Source organism: Clarias gariepinus, chromosome 13 (assembly GCF_024256425.1).
Source record: "Clarias gariepinus isolate MV-2021 ecotype Netherlands chromosome 13, CGAR_prim_01v2, whole genome shotgun sequence".
Taxonomy (NCBI): domain Eukaryota; kingdom Metazoa; phylum Chordata; class Actinopteri; order Siluriformes; family Clariidae; genus Clarias; species Clarias gariepinus.
In genome coordinates this window covers 23363042-23385535 of record NC_071112.1, presented here as the reverse complement: position 1 = coordinate 23385535, position 22494 = coordinate 23363042, and the positions used below count along the sequence as shown (strand labels likewise).

General features: G+C 37.9%; 1 protein-coding gene across 1 annotated transcript; it reads left to right on the top strand.

The window, feature by feature from the left end:
• The first annotated feature begins 5680 nt into the window (after positions 1 to 5680).
• On the top strand, positions 5681 to 20656 carry LOC128535909 (protein max-like). Its single transcript, XM_053510011.1, has 5 exons — positions 5681 to 5831; positions 6066 to 6092; positions 11266 to 11373; positions 14223 to 14346; positions 19478 to 20656. The coding sequence occupies exons 1-5, from the start codon at positions 5796 to 5798 to the stop codon at positions 19660 to 19662; spliced, it is 480 nt and encodes a 159-aa protein (XP_053365986.1). The 5' UTR covers positions 5681 to 5795; the 3' UTR covers positions 19663 to 20656.
• The last annotated feature ends 1838 nt before the right edge of the window (positions 20657 to 22494 follow it).

Sequence of the window (22494 nt, the reverse complement as noted above, 5' to 3'; positions counted from 1 at the left end):
TGATCATAGATGTAATCCAGATCAACTAAAGCTACCTCAGATCATAACACTGCCTTCAGAGCTTTGCTTTATGTGCTTCCCTCCTTACCCTGACGCACACATCACACTAGAATATGGTCAATCAGAACACATGGCATTTTCATGGCAAGTTTTTTCCTGATGAGTCTTACTGACAATTGGTTTTCTTATAGTCACACAGCTGTTCAGTCCCAATCCTTGAGTTCTCATCACATTGTGTATGTTGAAATGCTCTTACGTTCACTATTAAACATAGCTATGGTTTTTACTGTTGATTTTTTATCATTCAACTTCACCAAGTGTTTAGGTGATCTTCATTCTTTTTTTTTTCTGAGAACAGTTCTTCCACAAAATTAATGCTTCAGCACTATTCCCTACGTGTTGAAGAAACCCTAACACAGTTCCAGTAATCTCCTCAGTTTTTTTTTTATTATTTTTTTATAGTAATATTTAACCTGGGATGTCTATACTTTTTTACTTTTATGTACAGGATCATTGTTTAGGACTGACAGATTGGAAACATAGAACAGCAAGTTCTTTGCTAACTTCACACAGCAGCAGGACTAGAACAACTAAACTGGATCAAAAAATGGGAAACAATTCATAAAGCTTTGAGGTCACTCATGGCTGAGAGGATTAGAAAGAGAGTGGTTTTGATATGACTACTATTATGCAATCTGGCACTATGGAAACACACAGAAGCATTGTTCTCTCCTTCAAATAAAAAGTTTCTCAAAGAAGTTGGACTAATGCCACATTAAGCCAGGCTTGAAAGAGCACAATAACTGGCTCCAAAAAGGGACCTGGCATTATTAGAACTAACTGAATTCCTGAACTGCAAGGTGTTTTCAATAGTGAGTGAAATCATATCAAGCTGGCAAAAATCTATCTCTATCACACTACAGTGCTTTGCAAAAGTATTCATACCCTTTGAACTTTTCCACATTTTGTCCCATTACAACCCCAAACGTAAAATTTTTTTTTTATTGGGATTTTATGTGATGGACCAACATAAAGTGGCATATAATTGTAAAGCTGAAGGAAAATGATGAATGGTTTTCAAAATCTTTTACAAATAAAAATCTGAAGAGTGTGGCTTGAATTTGTATTCACCCCCCTTTACTCTGATACCCTTAACTAAAATCCAGTGGAACCAACTGATTTCAAAAGCCACTTAATTAATAAATAGAGTCCACCTGTGTTTAGTTTAATCTGAGTATAAATCCAGATGTTCTGTGAAGCCCTTCGAGGATGATTAGAGAACATTAATGAGCAAACAGCATCATGAAACTCAAGGAACACAAGAGACAGGTCAGGACTAAAGTTGCGGATCAGTTTAAAGCAGGGTTAGTTAGGTATTCTGAGTGAGGAGGTGGAGGTAGTGGAGAACTATAGATATCTTGGAGTTCATATTGACAACAGATTGGACTGGAAATGCAACACTGATGCTGTCTACAGTAAAAGTCAGAGCAGACTCTACTTCTTAAGGAAATTCAGGTTTTTTAATGTCAGCAAGATCTAGGGTTAGATCTTTTATCAGTCTGTTGTGGCAAGTGCGATATTATTTGCTTCCATCTGCTGGGGCAGCAGCATCAGAATCAGTATCTCTAAGAAACTCAATAAACCCATTAAAAAGGCGAGCTCAATATCGGACACTCCTCTAGAATTTTTGGAGCTGGTAGTGGAGAGAAGGATGTTACACAAACTGTTAACCATCATGGAGAACACTTCACACCCCCTTCACAACATACTGGATTAACAGCGGAGCACTTTCAGTAGGAGAATGCTTCAGCTCCGCTGTGATAAAGAACGCTGCAGGAAGTCTTTTCTGCCAACTGCAATTAGAATTACAATAACTCTGCTCCCTGTCAGGAGAGGGATCTCCTACTCTGACATCAGAATGAATTTGCTCGTATACATTCTGTCTTCAATGCACTATAGGGATATCCTTCATTCATTACATCCTCTTTTTATTAGTATTTGCTGGTTATATTCGTTGCTGGTGCACCTTATGTACATTTTCATCCCCACCTGTATATACAATCATCATGCACGTGTACATAGAAGCAGTGTTTTCATATTCATCTATTATTTGATAGCATTTTTCTACCTCTTTAATGCACCATAAACTTGACACAATTGTACCTCATTTATGCACCTTAAACTGTTAACAGTGTTCATTAATGCACCTTAATTGTAACTTTTTTTTAATTGCAATTCTTGTTAGCTGCATAAATGTTGTATATTATGTGAATTGGCTGCTGTACGGATACAATTTCCCTTTCGGATTAATAAAGTACTCTATCTATAGATTATTAACAAATATCCCAAGCTTTGAACATCTCATGAAGCAGTGTTTAATCCATCATCAGCAAATAGAAAGTTGTATGGCACAACTGCAAACCTACTAAGACATGGCCATCCACCTAAACTGACAGAATAGGGAAGAAGAGAATGAATAAAGAAGCAGATGAAGAGGCCCATAGTAACTCTTGAGGATCCACAGCTCAGGTGGGAGAATCTGTCTACGGGAAAACTATTAGTCATGCACTCTACAAATCTGGCATTTATGGAATAATGGCAAGAAGAAAGAAATTTGTTGAAAGTAAGCCATAAGAAGTTTTGTTTGGCGTTTGATGCAGCAAACATGTGGAAGGTGCTCTGGTCAGATGAGACCTAAATTGAACTTTTTGGCCTAAATGGAATTAAGATCACCCTGCACCTCATTCTGAACACCTCAACCCTACTGTGAAACATGGTGACGGCAGTATTATGTCGTAGGGATACTTTTTTTCAGCAGATACGAGAAGGCTGGTCAGAGTTTGCAAAAGCCTTGAAACTGGAATGGAGGTTCACTTCTTGTAGGACAACAACCCTAAACATACAGACAGAGCTACAATGGAATGGTTTAGATTAAAGCATATTTACTGTATGTGTTGGTATGGCCCAGGCAAAATTCCAAACCTGAATCCAATTGAGAATCTGTGGCAAGACTTGAAAATTACTTTTCAATCTTTCAAATGAGGAGCTAACAGAACAATGTGAGGCACTTACAGTATTGTGACACTGCACTATAAAGAACATTTAGCCTTGGATGTCAAAGAGTTAGCACAGGAACCAAAGAACCTGAAGTTTCCATAAAAAATTATGACCCCTGGCTGAAATTCATACATGAAAGCATGCTCTTAAAAAACTTTTAAAATTTGTGGACACCTCTCAGAATTTATCTTACTCTACTGGTGATCATGGCTGAAGCAAAGCGGAGTTTTCTAAGATGAAGCTAATTAAAACTTTTTTGAGGTCCACTATGTCACAGGAAACACCATTAACCATGTCATCAGTATTAATCATGCAGTTGCAGGGCAGACTTTTTATGATGATGGCTTTTGAAAGCAAGAAGAAATGAAGTTTAATTCCTGAGCAATTCTACTGCCATTCGTAGCCAGGAGCCTAGAGGGAGCAGATTCGCCAGGCCTTCTCGGGGGAGTCTCACACAAGTAGGAAGGATCATATAGCGCTGTCCTCCCAGTGTATGACGCTCTAACAATGCATGGGCAACAGTTTATCACTAATATGGGAGGGCCCTCTTATGATGGTTGGGAATAAGACAAGGCAAATTTAGGAAGAGACCTAGGAAGAAAAAAGATTTGGATCTTATTTTAAGTCCAGTTCCTGTACCTGAGCAATTTCAGATTATTTGTTTGTTTGATTGTGGCTTAACAGGTGCAGATGATGACAGATAATCAGGCTGGTGTTTGGTATACTGGTGATGCTGAATGCTGAGTGGTTGAAACAGACGAGAGGAGAAATGACAGTGACACAGTGGTAAAGTGCTTGCCCCATCATCCGGAGATGATGATGAGTGAGTGATGCTGTAGCCTCCTGCAGCCGAGGGCCTAGAGATGGGAGGCACTTAGCACTCTCACATCAATCACGGCTCTACAGCCAGTCATGGTCTACTGTAAGCTCACACAAGCGAGCAGATAGCGCTGTCCTCCGAGTGTGCTACGCCACCCCACACAGTGCGTGAGCAGTTGGAAAAGATGCGGTTGCCTGGCGTGATATGGTTTGGAGGAAACAGGTGATAGTATTCAGCTCTCCTTGACTCTCCTTGAGTAGTAGCCTAGTAAGGTGTGGGAATTAAATATGATTAAATTAGGGAGAAAATCTATGAAAAATAATTATTGTACCTTTATTTAACCTACATAATTTTATTTAATACTGTATAACGAAACAATGGCTTAAAACATTTACACAATACTGTGTATATTTATGAATTTTATAATAATTTATACGTTTTCTAATATCCAATTAAAATGTTATAGCAAAAAAAGAAACAGGATAAAAAAAACAATAACTCAGATCTCTTAATATTATTATTTTTATTTATAAAAACACAAAACTGAAAAATATCTAAAAAATAATCTGCTAAAATAACAAAACAACAAACAAATAGGGCTTATTATAACATCAAGCCACAAAGGAAGTTTAGATTGTTTTTCACTAAAATCTCTGATATAGCATTACAATGCATACTGCATTAGCTATATCAGATTAGCTGTAAATTAGCTCAACAAATAAGTAAAACAAAAAAGACAGTGTAAGGTAAAAATAAATGACAACCAAATCATATTAGTAAAAAAAAAAACACAGGATATGCATTTTATAAAATAAATTGACTGATGAAAAAATGAAGAAAATAAACAGGTATAATGTTTAATGAGATGTTACATCTTAAGCATAGCTAACCGGCTATTTTCAAATCGCCTCACCAGAGTTTGTCTTCGAAGGAGATCCTAAAATATGGTACTGTACAACTGTAAACAACAAGTGAACCACTAGTCTGACGTCACTGCTCATTTGAGCTTTGGCCACGAGGGGGCGCCTAATTGCAGACATAAATATTGAATAGAAAATAAGCATTTCCTGGTAAATAGTTTTTTCAAAAAAATGTATTGTCTTTTTCTTTTTTCCATCACTTTTCATCATCAAGTGTTTGTATATCAAAAAGCAGTTATCATTGTTTTAGGACTTTGTATTGTCCCGTTTATTAGAATATGCCATCGCCCATGTTATAAAATTATGACCGATAAGTGTACAGTATATCCAATATTGTTGTGCAGGAGGGATTGTGGTTTAGCGGACGTCTGCAGTTGGCACAGAGTGCCTCCACAGACACAGAGAATGGGTCCCTATCTGTGGACAGTGTAATGAAGATTATCCCCCTTGCCTTACTGAGCAGCAGGCCTGTCAGGTGGTTTGGGATTGCAGTTCGATTGTAAAGTCTGGTGGATATTTGTCATTCATTGTCATATCACTTCACCCTTAGTAAAAAAAAGGTCAGAGACAAAGCAAGACAAAGCAAGAGGTGCCTGTGCCAATATATCGGGCAACGGATTATCCCACTCTGGAGATATAAAGATGGCTTTTGTGGCCCATACGCCAAAATGTCCCTTTGGTGCCTATGATCCTGTCATCAGCAGTTTCATTTCACACCTGAGTACTGGATACATTACTTTCCGTTTTGGTTTTGCCACGACCTAACGATCCCGTTCCGACGCGTTAGTAAGTCGTGGCCTCATTTCTGTCGATCTCTTTCCTACCAGCGGGGTTTCTTTAAGAACCCTAAAGCCCAGCATGCTTCGCGCTGCGGCGCATGCGCGCACCTCGCGTTGTCGCTCAGTCACGTGTACACGTCTGCGCGAGTCCCTCTTGTCTCGCAGTGGAGCGGTGGTGTTTGCTCGGAATACGAGTGAGATTTCAGGCGATTTCGGAGAATGAGTGATAACGATGACATCGAAGTTGACAGTGATGTAGGTCGAGCTCCATGATTAGACTCCAATGTCTGTGTTTGTGTTATGGATGAGGCGCGTGCTTCAGTCACAGCCTAACTAGCCTCCAGGATGCTAGAGATAGCTAGCGCTGTTTTACACGTGATTTCCTATATAGTTCGAGTGTGTGACTGGGTCTATACATTTTATCTATATTCGGAGTTGTGTCTCTTTATTCCCACTTAAGTCGACTTTTTTATTTATTTATTTTTACAGGAAGAGTCGTCGAGATTTCACCCAGTGGTATGTAGCCGCTTTGCTAACTAATGAGCTCGGAAGCGCTTCTGCGCTCTCTGTGTTGCTGCTCCTGTCTTCTTCCTCCTTCTCCTCATCCTGCTCCTCATGTGGCCCTTAGCTCGATTACCTGCCTGATGCCTGCTAGATTTTATCATTATTGTATTAAACATGTTCACTGCAGGTCGTTTTTGCAGCAATTCATGTCCACTAGACTGCTTGATTGCCCAAATCCTGTAAGGATGATGTTAGCACAGAAAAATACATTAACATCAATATCTGAGATCAGAAATATCTGACCCTAGATTATAAATAGGGTTAACTATATAAATTTCATCATAGTAGCCTGAGCCACCTGTTACCTGTACCTTTACCTGTTCATCTGCCTTATGATCACTGGTACAATCACATATCTAAAACAACTTGAGAGATTTTTGGCAGTTTAAATTTCCTTAGCTGATTTTTATTTTCCAAATAAAACCTTTTACAGTGGTACCTCGACATACGCCTCACGCCCCACTTCACAAATTTCGCCTTAAGAACTAAAAATTTTGCAAGAAATTTGTCCTGCATATGAAACATTTTCGGCATACAACCGAACGCTGGTTAAGTTGCGTGTACGTCCGTCTGGGAGCTGTTTAAAAGTTGCTTGTGTCAGTTAAAAAGCAAGTGAAGTGTTTGTTTATTTTTTTTTTTGTATTGTGTACATAATATAGTGAAGACATAGCGCCATGGGTCCCAAGAATGTTAGTAACAAAAAAAAGAGCCTCTTTCAGTTTTGTTTTTAAAGCAGCTCGTGCCAAGAGGAATCAAGTTAAGCTTAAGTGAGGTTTAATGTCTATTTACTTTTTTCTTATTTTACTTAATTTTTATTTCTTTTCTAAATGTTTTAATTGTTTTATGTGCAAAAATGTGACTTATAGTTTTGGGAATTGGTAGTATTGGTAATATTTCTGTGTCTGGAACGGATTGTCTTCATTTACATGACTTCCTATGGGAAAATGCGCTTCGCAATATGAAATTTTGCCCTATAAACTCGCCCCCAGAATGGATTAAATTTGTATGACGAGATACCACTGTACTTGTTTATCCAGTTAAATGCTCTCTAGAGCATCTGTATCCCACCACCAGTTGTGTCAAGCTTTACAGCAAACATGGTTGTAAAACTTGTAAACACTCAATTATTTACATTTCCAACGTTTGGCAGACGCCCTTATCTAGAGCGACTTGCATTTTTTCAGTAGACCGAGCCAGACCTCTACCTGTTTCTACGTCTTATGATTGTAGAATTTTTACAATTGCAGGTCTAAAATAATTTTTACAGTTTTAATTTAATCAGCTGATTTTTGTTTTCAAAAAGAAAAACCTTTACTTGTGCTTTTTTATTCATTGAAATGCTCTCTAGAACATCTGTCTCCTGCCTCCAGATGTGTGCATCCTCTACAGCAAACATGGTTGTAAAACTTGTAAACACCATTTCTTGGTTTAGGGGCGGGGGAAATGGTCAGTTGGTTTATTTGGGATGGGGGGGGGTACTTGACAGGGACATTTGAGGGTTTTTTAGTAGAAATGGGAATCACCAGTCACCACCTGAAACGATATTATGATAACCAGGTGCTGATTCGATTAATATTATGTTTCTGTAAGTATCACAATTTCATAAATATCCTGATTCAATATTACATTTTATAATAGTGTATTATTTTTACAATAAACATAAAAAGAAAAAAGGTTATGATAACTTGTATATCTTAATTTTATTCACCAGCTTCACAACTGAATTGAAGATGAGAAATTAATTAACCATATATTATTCCTTATATCATTAGTTTTCTCACTTAAAAACCAAAAGCAATATAAACTAACGTAAAACACAGGAGTTTATTATTAAACTTTTTAATTTACACCAAAAGCTATTTTACTTTTTAAACAAACTTTTAATACTAATTTACTCCTTCCACCCGGGAGGCCAGTGTGGAAATAGTTCAGATTGTAGCTGCTTGTGGGATCACATGTCATGTTAAGCAGTTGTAAGCAGTTGTTTTAAGATTAGTTGGTGCTCATGGTGTTTTTGAGATGGGTTTATGTGTTTGTAATGAGTGGGTTTGAGACTAATTAGCTTGCAGTGTTTAGAGGAAAAAGACAGAACGGAGGCTATTTAATGCACACGACTTTTGATAATGTAACGCCATTGCATACCACTCAGATGCTTGTGGACTTGGGACAGAGTCAGTTATGCCCAGCATGATCGCCATGAATGATCAAACTGAAAAACTGCAATTTTTGGTCACCGGCTGATCGACTGGTGCATCGTTATTATAAATGTAATAAATCATTTACAAATTGATTTTTGAGTCAGCACGGGTCCGTTCTTGTGCGTTGTCTGGACAGTAGTAAATGTAAATAGTAGGGTTGTACCTACTATTTGTCACTTTGTATTGTTTCAGAGCATAATATAAACAGGTGTGAACCTGGAACTGCTTTGCACGTAGAACAACTTGGTGCAGAGTTAAATCCTTATCCATCTACCCTACAGTTAAACTGAAGATATATATATTTAGGGTGCGTTTTTTTTTTTTTTTTTTTTTTTTTTTAACAATAAGGAAAATGCATAGTATATTACATGTATTTGTAATTAAAAAGGAAATATACACTTTTACATACCTAATGTATTCTAAGTAACAGTAAATGCATTTTACTGACCAGGAAATTCTCACTTCATGGACTCTGTCATTCTTCAGTACCATGGTAGCTGCTCATCAACAATGGCTGAAGTTGTAAACAGTGCACTACTGTAAACTAGATTAGCATTAATAAAACTTTCTTCCTAAATGCTTTGCTGCTCCATATGTATGTATTTCACTAGGTTACCGTTAAAAGCATGTCTGCATTCATCAAAAGTGTCGCAAATCTCCACTATAGGATGTTATGTAAATCAGTCAAGCACTTTAACGCGCCTTCCTGTTTTTAAAGGAAATAATTCAACATGGGGATTTTAAAAAATAACTGCCCAGCCTATTGAATGCTGTTTGCTCACTAAAGTACACAACACTGGCAGTCATTATTTACCTTTACACTTATTTTCTATCCAAGACCTGATAAAAAAACTGCATCTACCCATGTACAGTGTGTTGTTTATCCATATAACAAATATGAAGTGGACACTTTACACTAGACAGTAATGAGGTGAACCTCAAAATGGACAAAACAGTCTGAGACTGTACTTAAGTAAGCTAGTCTAAGTGTGGTTTGCTTGTGGCCCATCTTATGTTGTCTAAGTTGCTTTGGCACAAAAATATATGCACAAAATTTTGAGTTTGGCCCCTCTGAGTAGTGGAGTGGTAACGAGCTCGCCCCTATCATAGACCAAGAACAGGAATCTAAGACTACAGTAGCTCTGATTGACATGGTGAATATGGAGTGCCTTGCAAAAGTATTCAAACTTTTCCACATTTTGTCATGTTACAACCACAAACCTAAATGCATTTTATATGACAGACCAGCACAAAGTGGCACATAATTGTGAAGTGCAAGGAAAATGATAAATTCAAAATTCTTTACAAATAATTATCTAAAAATTATTAGACTTGTAGAACCACCTTTCGCTTAAAGTACATCTCTACCAGCTTTGCACATGTAGAGAGATTTTTGCCCATTCTTCTTTGCAAAATAGCTCAAGCTTAGTCAGATTGAATGCAGGGCGTCTGTGAACAGCTCTGGACTTTGGGCCATTTTAACACATTAGTGGGCTTTGATCTAAACCATTACATTGTAGGTTTGGCTGTATGTTTGGAGTCGTCCTGCTGAAAGGTCAACCTCTGCTTCAGAGTCTTCCCATCAACTCTGACCAGCTTCCCTGTGTGTGCTAAAAAAATCATCCCCACAACATGATGATGCTGCCACCACCATGCACAGTGTTAGTTTTCCGCCACACACATACCCCTTTTCCACTGTTCTGGTTCCCGTGCCGGTTCACAATTTTTGTGGCCTGTGACGTATTATCATGCAGCTCCCGCTGAGCTCCTGTCTAGTGTAAATGCGGGCCGGTTCTCGGTGGTCCAGCACCGGCCGAGCACCAGAACTGGCACCTGGCACCAGCACCAGTGTAGGGGAAATGAGGTAATAGCGCTCTGAATTTAGGCCAAAATGTTTAATTGTGGTCTCATCTGAACAGAGCACGTTCTTCCACATGTCTGCTGTGTCCACCACATGGCATGTGACAAACTGTAAACACGACTTTTTATGGTTTTCTTTTAACAATTGGTTACTTTTTAACATTCTTCCATAAAGTCCACATTTGTGGAGTGCACGAATAATAGTTGTCCTATAGACAGATTCTCCCACCTGCGCTGTGGATCTCTGCAGCTTCATGGGCCTCTTGACTGCTTCTCCTATTAATGGTCTTCACTTTGCCCGGCCTGTCAGTTGAGGTCTGTCAAACACTAATCATGCTGTTTGTTTATTAATGTTCTCTAACGAATGCCTGAGGACTCCACAGAACAGCTGGATTTATACTGAGATTAAATTACACACAGGTGGACTCTATTTACTAATTAGGTCATTCCTGAAGGCAATTGGTTCCACTGGATTTTAGTTAGGGGTTTTGGAGTAAAAGGGGCTGAGTACAGATGTACGCCACACTTTTTCAGATTTTTATTTGTAAAACATTTTAAAAGCCAATTATTATTTTCCTTCCACTTCACAATTATGTGCCACTTTGAGTAAGGCTGTTACATAAAAACGCGGTAAAATAGATTTGTAACGCGACAAAATGTGGCAATGGTTCAAGGAATGTAAAAACTTATTTGCTTACTTATATATTATGTAAATATATTGAATATGTAGAAATGTAATAAAAGTATTAACACTGATTTGCTGCTTCAAATTGGAGTCTGTAATCGTTAGAATGCTGTCCTACTGTCTCAGAAAATGCGTATTGACACTTTATTTTGATATCAATGATAAACTAACATTTAGAACGAGACATGTTGAAAGCGGTGATAAATCTTCTGTACATGGCCTGTGTTCCTCTTGATTACTTTTAAGTTTAGTAAAGGTCAAGTCATAGTGCTTGGGAAGTGTACCTTGTTAGCGGAATTATAAGGATACTGTAGTAATTATGCTATTTGTGTCTGTTTTTGTGTCTGTATAAGAAAATGCATTGTTTTATTTAAAACTGCAGGCAGACAAGCGGGCACACCACAACGCACTGGAGCGCAAACGCAGGGACCACATCAAAGACAGCTTTCACAGTTTACGTGACTCTGTGCCTGCTTTACAAGGAGAGAAGGTTAGAGGACATCTCTCATTCTGTCTTTTTTGTGTTCTATATTAGGTGCAACATTTATGATTTTTTTTTTCACAACTATTGGACCATGATTGCAGTTAGATGTGTGGTGGTTTGGGAAAATGTTGCTGTAAAAACGGCAACATTATATTTAATATTTGACACTCACATTTAGTAAATCATAAAAAAGCATATGTATTCAAATAAATACAAATATACACTGTCCGGCCAAAATAAGTCACCATTTTAAAAGGACCTGCATGAGGCAAGGAAAACAATTCAGAAGATTGCTAACATTACTTGAGTTCGGATTAAAAACTTTTCAATGCGTTATTAAAATGTCAGTGCTGAGCTGCCAATTTTACACGATCAGAGTAAAGCTAAATGGTGAGGGGAAAAGTCATGTGGTCTGATGAAAACTCATAACAGTTCCATATGAGTGGCCATAAGTAAACCACTTGTTAATGAGACTAATCAGGAAAAAAGGTTTACATTTGCCATGGTGCGTAAAGATTGAAGTTTTGAGCAATATGAAATGGTCATGTGGTCTAACGAGCCCAGATCGAATCTATTCCAGAGTCACTGGCGCGTCAGGGTAAAAAGGGAAGCATCTTAAGCGATACACCCATCATGCGTAGTGCCCACTGTACTGTTTAGTTGGTCAGGTCTAGTCTCAGCAACTTTGTAGCATTGTTATAACTTTGGCTGACAACCTGAATGACCAGTTTATCAATTGTGTTTTTGTTTTTCCCCCTCCCCCCTTCTTCTCTGATGGCACGGTCATAGACGATACTCCTAATTGTGGTTCTGGGAGCGTGAGGGATCATCTTCACACAAGAACTGGCCACCAAATGTGTGTCATAATCAAAGTTAAAGGCAGTCTAATTAAATATCCTTCAGAGATTGCTAGTTCAGTTCTCTGATGCTAAAGCCATCTGTAGCCAGGTGCCCAGAGCAGATTAGCTGTGTCCTCACAGGGAGAGAACACATGGACAGGTCAAGCTCATGCAAGCAGACAGGTGTGGATAGTTTCCCCCCGCCCTCTAAATGTGTTTCACTGCTCCCTCACAGTGAGTGAGCAGCAGTTGGGAAAATAATGAGGTCAGTGGCTTCATACTGTATGTGTTGAGGGAAGCATGTGTAGTTGTTGCTGATGCGGGGGAGTGACTAGAAACACTCACAATTATGGTGGCAATTGAAAACAACAAAAATTTAAGGAAAGAAAGAATGCTTCTCAAAAAAAGACCTCCTGATGCCTGGATGTTACTGTTGTGTACATTGCAATTTCTACTGACTGTTTCTCTTTATTCATAGCTAATAACAATGTCTTCAACCATTAGGAAGTTGGGCTTTTTAAGTAAAATTATACTTAATAATCCTAATATGATCTGAGGATGGTACAAGGATATATATATATATATAAAATAAAATAGACATTAATGTTGAGAGTAAATGTCATGTTCTCCTACGGTATGAGGACATTCGGGTCTCAAGAGGATATTGAAATAATTCTCATGAAATCTGTGCCAGATGTGATTTGTATGGCTGTATGTACACTTTTAGGATGCGCTCTATTTCAGCAAAATTAAATGAAAATATTGGTATTTACTTTTTGTGTTTTAAAAAGTCAGTCTTTCTTAACTAACTTAGCTAATAGCCTAATGGAGTGAACATCAGGCTTTGATCATTTTGTTTGTTCACTACATGCTGTAGAGAAAATGACATGAGCTTAATTTCCTTCCTTTTAACCTTTAGGGGAAGCTTGACTTAAATGCTTTAACTTATTGCTGAAGCAAGAAATGTTTCGGAAACGTGTATATTTAGAACCAATGTAGAAAATGTTAAAAAACTAGTATCCCAGGCCACCACACATTTCAATACAAAAGCTTAATTTGCAACTTACATTTAATTTCAAGACATTTGATTTTTGGGATTACAGATTAAGTAATGTTGTGCAGTAAGTGAAATTGGGAATGTTCAAGTCGAACCAGGACTTTGGATTGCGCAAAATAAAAAGTATTTTTCTCCATATAATCCCCTGTTACACTAATGCACTTATCTCAGCGTTTCACTAGTGCTTCGATAATATCAAGGTAGAAATTTTACTCTGCACATCAGAGCCATGGTCAGTCTGACTTCATGTCTAAAACACTGGCCTCTCAGGAACCACTTAATTGGTGCAAATGTGGAAATAGTTTTGAGATCCAAATATGGTTTTAAAATTCTTAGAAAAAATAAATTTGAAACATCTTATCTAGTTCTTGAATATAAAAAATGCTTCTCGCCATGAATACAGCCATAGAAGCTGGCATGGGGTTTAAAAAAAAAAAAAAAAAGAAAGAAATGGTTTTGAGCGAGGTCAGGACTTTACAGAGGATGTGTCTAACCCCAAGCCGATTCCCTGTAATTTGCACGTGGTGTTTGTAAATGACTGTGTGTAGAGTTACCACAGACAGATACGTATCTCCACAAATCGGTGACAAGTTATCCGTAGATTTTCAAGGATCAGACGCTTTACTCGCAGGATATTCACAGGGACGACTACAGTGGGCCCCGAGCCACCTCCGTGCCATCAAGCTCATTAAGGTCTTATGTAAATTTCGGTCAGTTTCACGCTCTTATTTCTGAGAAAGTTCATTCTGGTTTGACTTGAACACCCCTTGTAGCTGTCAAATATAAGAAGTTGAAATTAGTTAAGTAACTAATTTTAGTAATTAGAAATTTGCTTTTTTTATTCTAAGACTGTTTGCTGCAACTTAATCTTTTTACCAGGATTATTTTGTCATGTTGATAAATGTATGTATGGTAAATGTGTACATGATTCAGACGTGTGATGCGACTTTGTTAAACAGGCTTCCAGAGCTCAGATTTTAGACAAAGCCACAGAGTATATCCAGTACATGCGCCGCAAGAACCATACGCACCAACAGGACATTGATGACCTGAAGAAGCAGAATGCTATGCTGGAGCAGCAGGGTAGGTGTGAGCCACAGATGCTTTAACAACAATGCCTACCAGATGAGGGTGTACTTACTTGTAGGGTTGGGGATAATTAGGGTTTTTTACAATACCTGTGCCAAATACTTTTAAAATTGTACTGGTGTCTAAAACAATCGTTAAAAAAATCATGAAAAACATTAAGAACGGCTTTTAAATTATAATTATTTTTTAAATAAACAACATATTAAAAAAGTTTAAAATATAAGTAAGTACAAACCATTTATTTACATAGTACCTAACAAAATACAATAATTTAACAACATTAACAGCAAAGGGTTGGTATTCTTAGTATGCTATGCACCAGCTTTAAATTTCGGAAATATGCCCATATTTACCTTATCTGGCAAAACACGAACACCTCTCCTGACTTTGCTAGTGTTGGTCTGATTGGGGTCGGGGATGCGTTTACTGCCAGCTGATGTCCACAGGCTGTTAAAAGCAGAGGGCTGCACCGTGTTTAACTTTATCCTGTGCATCCTCAAATGTTTCATTGGGTTTGAAAGTTGTTGCAAATCATGGTTTTGGAATCCTTTGTTGTAAAAGACGGCCACACAATTTAGAACTTTTAGCTTTAGGCATTTTAATTTAAGTGTGTTTTGTTTAGCGAGCTAACGCTACCTGCTGCTCTCAGAGAAAGGGGGTAATTGCTGGATTCACATGGATGGTTTCATTTTCCGAGCTTTTAATTCAATGTGAAAACATGGACACTTGCGTTACTTCAAGTAAGTTAAAATTGTGTTGTTAGTGCCTCGTGTTCATGTGCTTTTTTCTTAGTCTGTAAATAATTTTCACATGTGGTGAGGGTGATTTATGCTTCCCATGTACAAGAACAAGAGGATGGAAATTTCAACCGATCATTCGGACATTTAAGTCGCACCGAACTCTGATTCGGTTCTAGTACATACCGATTATGTTGGTATGGGTGCCATATTGCCACTGGGTTTCAGTGAAATCTACCACACTGCTCAAAAAAGGTACCACATCAACTGTAGTTTTTATGATTTCAAGCCCTTCCTATGGCAGTACTGAAGGCACCTAAAGACTTTTTTTCTATTTTCTCAGCTTCTGAGTGCAATTATTTTTCATTTGCTTGTGCTGACGTTGGTTGTAGTTCGATCTTTAAACTCACAACTTGCAAATAGAGGAATGTCTTATTATTAGCTAGACCACACCACATATCTGAGTCTTCTAGTCTTCTCTTCTACTGACATATGCTAATGTTTTTTTGGAAAATGTTCTGTTTATTTTCCCTGCCTGCTGAGAATTTCTTATTAGAAATGTTGGCATCTGTTAGAGTACATGAGTCACAAAGCATGATCACCTTGGCATTCCTCTTAACTAGAATGTGAGGGTAGTCATCTTTCTAACATTCTTATTAGGGATGCACCGAAATTTCGGCCGCCGAAAATTTTCGGCCGAAATAGCATTATCGGTTTCGGACGAAACGTAAGAAAGCGCCGAAAATAAGCGCCGAAAATAAAAGCCGAAATTGTCGCCACGCCTCTCCCATCCTCCCGTCTCGTTCGCGCTGTCATTACGCATCAAACACGGAGTATGTCGGCGGTTTGGAAGCACTTCAGAGTTTCAGATGAGGACAGCAAAGTTGCAATATGCAACATTTGCTCTGCAAAAGTTTCAAGAGGGGGTCACGTGCTAAAGCACGTGACATAACAGAGAAAGTAATGGAATTCATTGCTTTAGATGACCAGCCGTTTTCAGTCGTGGAGGACATCGGATTTCGTAGGCTAATACACCACATTGAGCCGCGTGATTTTATGCAGTGCAGTATGTTCTTCATGAGAAGAGGAACTGTGTCTTCAGCCAGAAAACTGAAAAACTTTTGTTCATAAAGATAAACCTGCTTCTTTTGCTTAAATTAAAAGCAGACCAATTTAGTGTGTATAGTTATGTTGTTTACAGTAAGAGGTTGGATTTATTTTTTTTCTTCTGTTTGTGCACTGTTGTTTGGTACAGTAATTTAAAATTGAAGTAAAAAAACAGCTAGCATTTTTTTTGCACAATTTTGTTACAGAAAGAAATTTTATTTAGTTTTGTTATTGTTAAACATCCTTATTACTGTTATTTATTATCAATAAAAGTTTGATTGCTTAATTAATTTGTAGTTTTTTTTAATACAAACAAAAAGAAAATATTTTAAACATGTTTTTTAATGAAGCCAGTTTCGGTATCGGTTTTCGGCCAAGTGCATCCAAAAATTTCGGTTTCGTTTTCGGCCCAGAATTTTCATTTCGGTGCATCCCTAATTCTTATAGTAATCACTATACTAATAGCTCAGTATAAGTAGGAAATAACACCAGGGTTTATGCTTTTATAAGAGAAACTGAGCAAAATGTTTTTAGCAAAATGTGTGACAAAATGTGTACATAGTTGTGGATTTTTGTAATGTCCTGTTAAGGGAGATCTTCCACGGTTTAGTCTTATTTTAGTTACCTTTCAATATTCACAACATTCTTCGTTTCAGTTTTAAACATTTGTTCACTAACAGAACCTTTTTTTAATTGGTAGAGGTAATAAAAAAAAATGCCTCTTTTTTAAAAAGTATATACAATACCTGACCACAGAAAAATTTATACAGTAAATATTTGCTTTCATCGCCTTTAGCTTAGCTTATAATGGACACGTGGTGACCAGCTCACATGTAAAAATTATTTCTCATTCTCCCAGAACCATAATTTGAGTCTATGAATATGTGTGTGTCGTTAGGGAAGGGAAAAAATGCATTAATGTGACACCCTGGTCATTCAGTACATGGAGTTCCTCAGCTTACTTAGTTTTGCACACAGAGTTGCTGAGCTTAGACATGACCAACTAAAGCAACCCCAGATCATAACTCTGCCTTCACAGGCTTTTACAGGGGGCACTATGCATGATGGCCGTCACTTCTTATCCTGACATTCTCATTGTGCTGAAGTAGTCATCAGACCACATGACCTTTTTTCCATTGCTCCAAAGTCCACTGTTTGTGCTCCCTAGCAAATTCAAGCTTTTTTTTTTTTAGTCTCACTAACACTAACTAGTGGTTTTTATATGGCCACACAATTGTATACGTGTGGGGAAAACAATAAAAAGTTTATATAATAAGTGAAAACTTTTTCTTGGCCAGGCAGTATGTATATTGCTCTGGAAGTTGTCTGGGACTAAAGAGCAAACTGTCAGCAACCACACACACACACACACACACACACACACACACACACACACACACACACACACACACACACACACAGTATATATACAGTGGGGCAAATAAGTATTTAGTCAGCCACTAATTGTGCAAGTTCTTCCACTTAAAAAGATAAGAGAGGCCTGTAATTTTCATCATGGGTATACCTCAACAAAATATCGACAAAATAAGAAAGAAAAAAAATCACATTGTAGGATTTTTTAAGAATTTATTTGCAAATTATGGTGGAAAATAAGTATTTGGTCAATAACAAAATTTCAAAATACTTCATATACCCATTGTTGGCAATGACAGAGGTCAAACATTTCTGTAAGTCTTCACAAGGTTTTTTACACACTGTTGCTGGTACTTTGGCCCATTCCTCCATGCAGATCTCCTCTAGAGCAGTGATGTTTTGTTGGCTGTCGCTGGGCAACACGAACTTTCAACTCCCTCCAAAGATTTTCTATGGGTTTGAGAACTGAAAACTGGCTAGGCCACTCCAGGATCTTACAATGCTTCTTACAAATCAACTCCTTCGTTGTCCCGATGGTGTGTTTGGGATCATTGTCATGCTGAAAGACCCAGCCATGTTTTATATTTAATGCCCTTGCTGATGGAGGTTTTCACGCAAAATCTCACAATACATGACCATATTTTCCTCCAAACACCAAGTTCTATTTTGGTTCTAATTCTATTTTAGAATTGACATTCTCCCAATCCTCTTCTGGATCATCCAAATGCTCTCTAGCAAACTTCAGACGGACCTGGACATGTACTGGCTTAAGCTGGGGGGCACGTCTGGCACTGCAGGATTTGAGTTCCTGGTGGCGCAGTGTGTTACTGATGGTAGCCTTTGTTACTTTGGTCCCAGCTCTCTGCAGGTCATTCACTAGGTCCCCCCATGTCTTTCTGGGATTTTTGCTCACAGTTCTTGTGATCATTTTGACCCCACGGGGTGAGATCTTGCGTCGAGGCCCAGATCGAGGGAGATTATTAGTGTTCTTGTATGTCTTCCATTTTCTAATAATTGCTCCCACAATTTATTTTTTTCATACCATGCTGCTAACCTATTGCAGATTCAGTCTTCCCAGCTTGGTGCAGGCCTACAATTTTGTTTCTGGTGTCCTTTGGTTTTGGCCATAGTGGAGTTTGTAGTGTGACTGTTTGAGGTTGTGGACAGGTGTCTTTTATACTGATAACAGATGCTATTAATACGGGTAACGAGTGGAGGACAGAAGACCCTCTTAAAGAAGTTGTTACAGGTCTATAAATAAATACTTATTTTCCCCCATAATTTGCAAATAAATTCTTTAAAAATCCTAGTGTGATTTTTTTCTTTTTTTTTTTTTTTTTTTTCTTATTTTGTCTCTCATTGAAGTTGAAGTATACCTATGATGAAAATTACAGGCCTCTCTTATCTTTTTAAGTGGGAGAACTTGCACAATTTGTGGCTGACTAAATACTTTTTTGCCCCACTGTAGTGTATATACTGTGTGTGTAATAGATAGATAGATAGATAGATATAGGCTCAGCTTTGAAGGCTTTGCATCTAGTAAAAAGACATTACTTCATAATTATTTCCACTACTGTTAGGGATGTAACTGTTATAACAGTCTTAGAAACCTGTCTGAAGTTAATAACACTCCATGAGCCAGTTTCTTTGGTCTTCAATACAAAGTAGTTAGGTGAAAACTGGAAAAGTAAGGAGTAGAATCCTGACAATATCATCGACATTCATTAATGGGCATGAGTCTGAGAGGGAGGAAATAATGTGGGAATGTGCAAAAAAATAGTAAAAAGAATAATAAATAAAGAGTGATTATCTGTCTATCTAGTTTTATAAAGTTTTCTTTGTTGAATTGAAAGTGAAAATGCAAATGCCTCATTAAGTTTTTGTTTGTTTTTCTTGTGCAACACCAGTCCGTGCTCTAGAGAAGGCCAAGGGGAACACACAGCTGCAGGCCAGCTACTCATCAGACAGCAGCTTGTACACCAACCCTAAAGGCAGCGCCGTGTCGGCTTTCGACGGTGGTTCTGACTCCAGCTCCGAGTCCGAGCCCGAGGAGCCTCCCACCAGGAAGAAGTTGCGCGCGGAACCGAGCTAGACGCATCTGTCCTGGCTGTCAGACTTTCTCCTCCATCCTCGTCCCTTTCTGTCTCATCCTCCCACAACTCGTTCCTCTCTTTTCTCCTGTGTGTTCAGAAACCTGGGGGAGTGTCTTAAAAAAAGGCCAGAAAGGTTCAGCCTCTTATCTCTCAACACTGATGCCACTTTGTGCGTGGATCAAGCGAAGCTTCATTTTCCTCCAAGGCGTGGCAGCTTGGCAGTTTTAACACTGCGATATTTTTCAGACTCTTCGAATAGTCTTGCAGCAAGTAATGTAAAGCAACAAACCATTATCTTTCCCAAATGTGCTATGAGATAGAAGGAGGAAAAAAGGCATTTAATAATAATAATAATAATAAAAAAATTACATTTGTAATATTTCTAATTTTCCATGAGATATACAATGGTGCTTTTTAAAAGAACACAAGAGTATGTTGGCTTTGTGATCCTGGTTTGGAAGACTTGTGTTCTCCCCTTTTTGGCAAATATCTGTTGCTGAATTTGTTTATTTAATGGAATGTTAAGGATGTATTTTGTTAATGTGTTGTTTTTTGCCTGAGATTATGAATGGAAGTAGCTGGCCATGACTTTTCCATATCCTGACTACATAGTTTTGGGACTTGGATTTTTAATCTGCTTGGCCAAAAGAGGACAACTTTTTAATACAGGTAAACTTCCTTTAAGAAGTTGAATGTTATCGTGTAGTTCAAAAGCAGTTTTTTGATTACATGTAAGTTTGTCCATTTCAGTACGTAGTATGTGGCACTGTATACTCTTAAATGTAATTGTCTTGATGGAATAACCTTCCCCGTGAACCTGCCTGCCTAGAGAATGCTTGGTTTCATTTAAAGAGTGCGTATGAAATATTGTGCTTTTATTCCATTCTATGGAAATTACAGGTATGTTGTACATACTGCCAACAAGTTGTCTTGCAAGTTGAGGCATACCTTTACTATGAGACTCCAAATAAAACTATTTTATCTTTGACCTTATCAGGTGTGCTTGTGCTGATGGGGTTAAGTGTTGACCTGAAAGATATTTTCCTCTTCCACTTCGGTTGGCATGAGAGTACCATGACGTCCAACTCTTGTACACAAGGAAGTAATCAAATTGTGTCTGAATTTTGTTTGTGACAAAGGTGCTATGTTACTGTTTCTTTAACTGTGTATTTTAATGCTTCAGCTAAAGTATCCCGACGATAATGAAGTGTCTTACACTTTTTTGTTTTTGTTCTTGTTCCAAATTTCAGACTGGGTCATCTTATGAGATTATAATAGGGGGGAAATCTTATTGGCTTGTTTAAAGCCATGACAAATTTTAAAAAAAAAATGAAAAAAGGACCAAAAGCAGGGGACATTTTCTCTCACACACATTGGACACCCATTTGAATGTATAAATATAAGATTTTGCATAATAGGTCCCCTTTAAGACCTCAGAATCCCCCTACTCGTTGCTGTGAGAAAATAAAATACTTTTTTTTTTTTTTTTTTTGCAAGTCAATTGCACCCAGACTCAAATGTGCAAAACTCCATGAACCCAGATACTAATTCTGTGGTCGAATGGTTATATTCACATCCACAGCGTGAACATTGGCTATTGTAAAACAGCCATTTAGAAAGGCTTAGACTTTTTACTTGTGTTAACATTTATATGGGGAAATGAATATTTCAGCAAGAATAGACATTGCAATTGTTCTTTAAGGATTTTCAGTGTGGTTGAAGTCAGAGTTTTAGATAACTGATTTGATCCCCCCCCAGCACTCTCCAAACCAAGATTTTTCCTGCTTTGTACCCCCTAAGCAAACGAATAGTGATCTGTGGAGTTGCTTGACCTATTTCCTGAGGCTCCCTATGTACAGGACTAGTGACTAGGATAGGAGATCGTGCTACATATTTCAATACTCATCAGCCCTGTCCTTTAAATTTGTGTGGGTTACGTCTCTGTGGTTAAGGTGATGTCACTCCTAAATGCTTTCATTTTACAATATCATCACTTGCACTTGACTGGAGTGGGACAGAATTTTACAAACTGGTTTGTGTCTTCCTGTCACAGTACCACATTTCAGTAAACAAATCCTGGCCTTAAGTGAAAATAAATAATAGTTGCTTTAGGGAATCTGAGTTTTTTATTTACTTGTGCACTTGAGTAAAAGTACCAAAGAACTCACCATTAAATGTACTTGTGGCTCAAAGGTACAGTGCTTGTTTTAGCTCGCTAATTCTCTTTTTCCAGCGTGGTTGGGTAATGCAAATCCTGTCCTCATACTTTTGGTTATATAATATTTGTATTTTTAACAGCGCTCATTAAATTAGTTGTAAGGTGTTAAAAAAATTGTAAAGATGTCAGAAATAATGCAGCCATGTACAAAAAAAATGCAAGGACTGAACGAGGGATAACTCCCAGGAAATTTCCTGTAATGTGTAAATGATGTTTGTGAATGATTATGTGTACAGGTCTTACAAATCGTCATGCACGGACGTACAGCCTTGTTTAAAATATTTGCACAATTCAAATGTTTTGCTGCGGCTCATCACCATCTTCAGCTTGAAGTCTTCTGTAAATGCTGATCTGTTTTAAACCTATCTGTTTGACTTAAATGCTCGTCATGTGTTTCTCACTGTCTAGTTCAGTACACACATGGGGAGGATGATAAACAACCCCCCCAACAAGAAAAATCACAGGAGGTCACTGTTTAAAATGCGGACTGTTTGCGGCATACTCATGGAAGTGCTGTTAAAGGATACTACTCATGGAAAGTTGCCTGGAAGAGAAAAGTGTGTTAGGAAAAGGTGTAAAAGCAACAGGGATGACAAAACAGTCAAGCCAAGAT